Raw genomic sequence first — 7,536 nt, forward strand, 5'->3', positions numbered from 1 at the left:
TGCACACAACAGGTCTCGTGAGGGAAGAGTCAGTGCATATGGGGGACCAATCACCAAATAAACTCCATAGGTACCCCTTACCAAACACTAAAGGGTTGGGAGCAAAACAAAGGAGTATGTGGGGTGTCAAACCAATGAAGATGGCTGCTTACCGGATGGATAGGAAACAGAAAAAAGAGGGACACCAAACATGCAGACCAAAAGACCAGTGGTGTGTATGGGTACTCTTACCAGCTTCAATGGTTAAACAGGCAGGGATGTGAAACTCAGCTCAGATTCCCAGGAGAAAAACGACCAGCTCAACAGATGATTGAATGGGTAAGGGAATCCAGTAATTGACACTCAAAACGGGACTTCTCCAAGGGGCTCAGGGCTCAGAGGTAGATGAGAGGGCAGCCGAAGAACACAGAGGAGAGAGCCATAGTGTAAAACTCCAATAACATTTATTGTAGAAAATGTTATTGGAGTTTTACACTATGGCTCTCTCCTCTGTGTTCTTCGGCTGCCCTCTCATCTACCTCTGAGCCCTGAGCCCCTTGGAGAAGTCCCGTTTTGAGTGTCAATTACTGGATTCCCTTACCCATTCAATCATCTGTTGAGCTGGTCGTTTTTCTCCTGGGAATCTGAGCTGAGTTTCACATCCCTGCCTGTTTAACCATTGAAGCTGGTAAGAGTACCCATACACACCACTGGTCTTTTGGTCTGCATGTTTGGTGTCCCTCTTTTTTCTGTTTCCTATCCATCCGGTAAGCAGCCATCTTCATTGGTTTGACACCCCACATACTCCTTTGTTTTGCTCCCAACCCTTTAGTGTTTGGTAAGGGGTACCTATGGAGTTTATTTGGTGATTGGTCCCCCATATGCACTGACTCTTCCCTCACGAGACCTGTTGTGTGCACATCACTTGGGTGTTTTTTGTCCTGTTTTTTTTGGTTTTACGCTATGGCGTTTGCCTTGTTTTATTTTTCATCACTCAATCTACACGTTGCTGGAGTTCCATACTGACATCATTAAGGTCCCTCGATCCCCATTATCTGAGGCATACCTGGAGTCTCCTTATACTGTTTGGCCTTACATCAACTTATTTCTGGTAAGCGGTACCTGAACAGGGCCTGAATATCAATTTTTGGTGTTTAACTCCTTTTAATCTGGATTTACACTATGGTGTCCAATTTCTTTTACCTTAATGCCCTCTGCTGAGAAGCCCCAATGTCATTGGGTGAATAGTGTGTCCCGTCTGTGAGGATAATTGAATATTCATCACCTGGCTTTTCTATATCAACTATTTGGTAAGGGGTACCTGCACAAGTTTTCACAACCTTTATTTGGCATTGGACTTTTTTATGGACTATTTCAGTTGATGGTTCAACATACAGCGCAGCTTATCTTTTACTATTACTACGACGTAGTATTAACGTCGTCAGACACTCCCCCTTCTGGGCGGCGCTTGCGCGCCGCCGGAGGCTCGCTCCCGCTGTTTTCATTCACAGCGGGAGTCGGGCCAGGGGAGGAGCAGCTGCGATCGCCGCTGCTCTGCCCCGATCGCCGGGGATCTAGTGTGGAGATCCGCCCGCCTGTGTAAACACAAGCAGACGGATCTCCATAGTGACAGGGAGTGACAGATCGGACTGTTCAGCATAGCTGGACATCCGATCTGTCCCTGACTCACTCAGTCACCTCCCCCCCTACACGTCAGTAAGCACCAGGCATACATTAACCCCTCCCTCTCCAATAAAATTAACCCCTTCCCTGCCAGTGTCATTTTTACAGTAACAGTGCATATATATAGCACTGATTACTGCAGTAATGTCACTGGTACCCCCAAAAGTGTCAAAAATGTCAGTCAAGGGTCCGATCTGTCCGCCGCAATGTCGCAGTCCCACAAAAAAAATCGCAGATCGCCGCCATTACGCGTTAAAAAAAAAAACACCAAAAATGACAGAAATCTTTCCCTTTGTTAGTAAACGCAATAACTTTTGCGCAAACCAACCAAAATACGCTTATTGCGATTTTTTTTACCAAACATAGGTAGCAGAAAACAAATTGGCCAAAAAATTTTTAAAAAATTGGTTTTTACATCTTTTTTGGGGGGAATTTCATATAAAAAAATGTTAAAAATATTGTTAATTTTTCAAAATAAACGCTCTTTTTTTGTTTATAGCGCAAAAAGTAAAAATCGCACAGGTGATCAAATACCACCAAAAGAAATCTCTGTTTGTGGGAAAAAAAGGACGTAAATTTCGTTTGGGTACGGCATCGCACGACCGTGCAATTGTCAGTTGAAGTCGCACAGCGCCGAATCGCAAAAAGTGGCCTGGACGGAAGACAGCAAAATCCTCCGGTGGTAAAGTGGTTAAAGGTTAATTGTCTTTCACCCAAAATCATCCTAGTGTGTAGACATTGCTGTATGACTATGGTAGGGGCATTAGACTGTATTTATTGCTGACAAACTTTCTGTGGCACTTTATAGGGAATATTAATCCATCAAATATTAGGCCGGCCATAGATGGTTCGAATCTGCTGAATAGGCTGTGATTCGAACCATGTGTACGTGCAGGCTGAATGTACTTAGTTGATCAATCGATCCAGATTTTACATGCAATTACAGCTAGCGGCTTGTATAGCTACTAGCAGTAATCACTGTCTTCTCCCGGCGGGGGCACCCTCCCCCACCGGGAGAGTACTATAACTTAGCGGGAGGAATTCCCCTGTCAACACTGTCTGTGTTGATGGCAGGAATCAATTTCTTTCCTGCAACCCATGTATGGCCTGCTTTATGTCTTTATTACAGTAATACATACCCAAAGTGCCGGTTCACACTATAGCGATGTCAGACATCGCATGTGATTTGCACCGCACCTGCGATGTCTGTGCGATGCAAATTCAGCTATACAGATTGTATGGCTGAATTCACATCACATTCGGACCAAAGTCGTGCAGGACCCTTATTTTGGTCCGCACCAGAATCGGATTGCATGCGTGTTCACACCTATGCGATCTGATTCCTGTCCGAATTGACAATTCGCCCTGCGATATGCAAATTAATCTGGGGGTGTCATAAACTTTGTATTGACACTCCCAGAGGTTTGCATATGGCAGTGTGAACTGCCTGTGAGTCGGGTGCGATGTGGGAACCCCGGGTGGACTCACAGGGTTTCCGCATTGCACCAATGTGAAACAGCACAAATGCATAGTAGGGTCAGTTTACCTACCAGTATGATTTGGGAATGTAGAAGGACAACACCCATGGGAAACTAGGAGAACATAACAATTATATCCAGATAGTGTCTTTTGTGGACATCAAACACATGGTCTCAGGAAATTAGGAGAACATAAAAATGCTCTCCAGATAGTCAGATAGTGTCTTTTATGGATGTCAAACCCCATGTCCCAGAGATGCAAGGCAAGATTGCCTACCACTTAACCACTATGCAAGTTCAAGTACTAGGCAGTATACCATACTTACTTTAGTAGTCTTTACGGCACTCACCCTATAGCCTCAGGGTGTGTCATGAGATTCCTTCATACGTTTCTTAAGGTGATTGTAGCCTAATTAGCTCACTTGCAATAAAAACAATTGAGCTCTGTCTGTGTTACTATTTTTTTTTTTGCACTAATATCCACTAACTACTGCTTGGACCCTAACAGCCCATTCAGACTGGCACAATCCGACTTCGAGGGGCGACTTCGGCACGACTTGCAGAGACTTCACATAATGGAAGTCTATGCAAGTCGCTCCCAGGTTGCCCCAAAGTAGTACAGGACCCTTTTTCTAAGTCGGAGCGACTTGTGTCGCTCCTATTAGAACCGGTCCTGTGCTAATCAATGGCGAGCGACCAAGCACGACTTATCAGGCTGACAAGTCGCCTGACAAGTCGCGCTAGTCTGAATGGGGTCTAAAGAACAGGGTACATCCTGAAAGCTTGTCCTGAAAATGTGGATGTCAGAGCAAATAAAAATTGTATCAAGGACAGTACACAAATATTTTTGCTACATAAGTTGGTAACAGATTTTAGAGGTGAACCGCAGACATACAGGCCCCTTTATCAGAGGGTAGTCTGATGGACTGGCCACGGACACTGTTGAGGGTAAACAAAAAGGCCCAATTCTCCTATGGAAGATATTTTTGTAGAGTAGCTAAACACCTCTGCCATCAGGTTTTCTTTGGGGGTGGTTGGGAAGGGAATCAAAGTTATCAGCTGAAGAGGTCAAGTTGATCAAACATTTTCACAAATCCTGGTTGACCAGGGATGTCTGGTTCAGGCTAAAGCTGGATACACACTATACATCTTTTGTTGTTTGATTTCCTTTAGATTTACCTTCAATGATGTAGTTCAAGGGCTGGCCTAATTGCATACAAATTGAAAGTGTTTAGGTGTGAACTCATATTATATGGTTTTGGTAAATCTAAAGAGAATTGCATTGTGTGTATCCAGCCTAATGGTACCTATAGACATTGGAATCATCATCCGATCTGACATGGGCTACATGTGATTGGTGGTGACATGATGTAAAGTGTGGTGCATTTTTATGCAACCCAGCACAAGGCAGTATTGTGGTGTGTACAAGGCACATAGAAAATTGTTATCTGTGTGTCCTGTCTTTGAGCCTGCATTAATCAATACAACTCCACTGAAGTGGTTTGAAGGAGCCCTTAGTAAATGTATAGTAGTGGTGCAATGTACACTAGTCCAATTATTAAACATTTACAACAACTGTGCCCAATAAACACAGCTTGTTTTATATGTGGAACACATCACAGCTTTTTCAGAGATAGTGGGGTTGATTTACTAAAACTGGAGAGTGCAATATCTGGTGCAGCTCGGCAAAGAAACCAATCAGATTCCAGGTTTTATTGTCAAAGCTATAACTGAACAAGCTGAAGTTACAAGCTGATGATTGGCTACCATGTACAGCTCCACCAGATTTTGCACGTTCCAGTTTTAGTAAATCAAACACACTGTTATCAAACGATTAAATTAATTTAATTAATATAAAATGGTAATTTACTTTGTGCCATATTCTGTTTTATTATGATGGTTACAGGGGCCAGTTAGCTTATATGGTTTAGTACCTTTTTTTCCTCTTCACGGTTTAATTGTTTAAATCAGTATTTATTAAAAGAGGTAAGGTACACTTTCTTAAACAAGTCATATCATTTGACCTCTTTATGGTTTAATTCATTAAACACACAACAACATATTTTAGTAAGTACAAGAATTTTATTGAATCATATTACAAAAGTATACCAACCCTTGTCAACGAATGCCCCTCTCCGAGGGGATATGTTATAATCATTCATTTATTTATATACATATCTACAAATTCTAGTGCTGGATAACTTACAGCTCCACAGCTGCTGGAGAAGCACAAATTCCGGTCATGAACGGGTTTCCCCCAAACTGGTCCTTGTAGTTCTACGGCAGCTGGAGAGCCAGAGATTGGCCAACACTTCTACAGACTTAAAGGCACTTAACATTGAGACCAGCAATAGATTGCCCTGCAAGGAGATGCTTGCCTTTTATCTACTAAGAGGATAGCAAACCCAGCTGATATTTAACTCCTTCAGTGCAGGAAGCTTGAACATCTGTCTGCAACAGAATGGATTTAACACTGAAAAACATTGTAGAATAAAAACAATTTATAGCATTTGTCATTTCAGTTTATAAATCCCACAATAGCCATTAAGAGTATGTTAGATATAAGCTCTATAACATTATACAAGTGCTTCAAAAAGCCAAATATACACAGAATTAAAGTCTCTAAAGTAATGCACATAGTACTAAGAATGAATCAGTATAATACTGTATTTTCTGGCTATTATCATTATAGAGGTTATGTGAAAAAATGAATGTTAAACTCAATGGCATATCTTGTCCCATCCTTCCAGCTCTCCTGTACCACAGAGAGAGACAGAACAAGACTTTGATGTCCTAAAGACAGTGCTTTCTGTCTTTTATTTCCAGTGCAAGCAAAAGAGGCATCAATGAGATGTTCCAGAATAAAGTCCAGCAGACTTGTTCCTTTATCATCAGATGCTCTACAAGCATAGAGATAAGTTTAATTAGCCTCCAAAGTCTCATAAGTACATTGTTCTTACTTTTCGCGTCCATCCGCTCTATTCTCTTAATTACACTTTAGTTGCCAAAGAGTGTAATTCAGATTTTTGTGTCTGGGCACTCAGGCTGGAGGAGGTGTTACTGATTTGTCCATGAAAGGTTTTGCTAAGTCCAAAAAAAAAAAAACACTGTGAGCGGAACCGAAGGTCGAAGAACGCATAGAGGAATGGGTTGAGGCAGCTGTTGATGTATGCCAGACATGTGGCATAAGGGTGCAGGCTGAGAATCAGGTTAAACTGTGCGCAAGAAAGTTCCAGAACACCTATGAGCCCCAGGGTGTGGATGGTTTTGATAATATGAAATGGCAACCAACAAATGGCAAACACGACGACGAGCGTGACGATTATCTTTAGAAGCCTTCTCTTCTTTTGCTCTTCTTTCTTGAGATTCTGGAAATGGACGGTTACCTTGCAGCCAATGAAGCAGTAGAATGTGGTCATGAGGAGCAGCGGAAGCAGAAAGCCTGGCACGGTGGTGAGGAGGCTGAGTCCTCCAATCCAGTAATTCTCATTCTCCTTTTCGGAGATGCCGGTGAAGTCCAGGTCACAGACAGTCTTATTGCCATCAGGGCGGGTTTCGCGGAGAATCAGACTGGGTAGTGCCAGAAACCCTGAGAAGCACCATATAACTCCCAGGGACAGCATTGTTGTCGAACGGGAGCGCAGGTTGGCGCTAGAGAGCGAGTGAACAATGGCCAGGTATCTGTCAAAACTCAGACAGGTGAGGCAGAAAACACTGGCAAACATATTCAGCAACACCAGGTAGCTACTGATCTTGCAAAGGGCAGAACCAAAGGGCCAGTGAAAGCCAAGAGCGGTGTAGGTAGCCCATAAGGGTAAGGTGACAACAAAAGCCAGGTCAGCAATGGCAAGGTTACCTATATAGGTGTCTGCTGATCTCCTCTTGGGCTTTGCTTTCCATACTGTGAAGATGACTACACCATTTCCAGACAGTCCCAAGACAAAGACGATCATGTAAAATACAGGTAGCAAAGAGGATGACAGGTCCCAGTCTTTTTCCATACAATCTTCAGTTCCATTATCATAGTAAAAATAGTCTGTTTCATTATTTGGATCATCCTCATAGTTGGTCATTGCTGGAAGCTGAGAGGCAGATGAGGATTGTGAATTTCTGCAAGCAGTAGATTCCAGGCTCTGTAGTGTGTCTGTGCTCTGACCTGAGATATGAAAACAGCCTTCACTCAAGTTCTTTAAAGAATCCCCTGAACTCCCCACCCCCAGAAAGACAAATTAAAGGCAAAAGGCCACCCACTGACATCAATCAGGAGTCTATCCATGTTATTTCAGCTCCTCCCAACCTATTCCCTAGGCTCACTGTCTTCATCTTCCCTCCCCTCTGCATCCCCTGCTGTCTCCCCCAGAAAATATGTACTGCACCATGTACTACTTATTCCCAC

The 7,536-nt window shown here is 43.0% G+C and overlaps 1 protein-coding gene across 1 annotated transcript; it reads right to left on the reverse strand.

The window, feature by feature from the left end:
- Nucleotides 1-5,200: 5,200 nt before the first annotated feature.
- Nucleotides 5,201-7,320, reverse strand: LOC309565714 (apelin receptor A-like). Its single transcript, XM_082270692.1, has one exon. It carries the CDS (start codon nucleotides 7,211-7,213, stop codon nucleotides 6,131-6,133), a length of 1,083 nt encoding a protein of 360 aa, XP_082126818.1. The 5' UTR covers nucleotides 7,214-7,320; the 3' UTR covers nucleotides 5,201-6,130.
- Nucleotides 7,321-7,536: the final 216 nt, after the last annotated feature.

This window comes from Pelophylax lessonae, assembly GCF_965119305.1.
Source record: "Pelophylax lessonae genome assembly, chromosome: 1".
NCBI classification, from domain to species: Eukaryota; Metazoa; Chordata; class Amphibia; order Anura; family Ranidae; genus Pelophylax; species Pelophylax lessonae.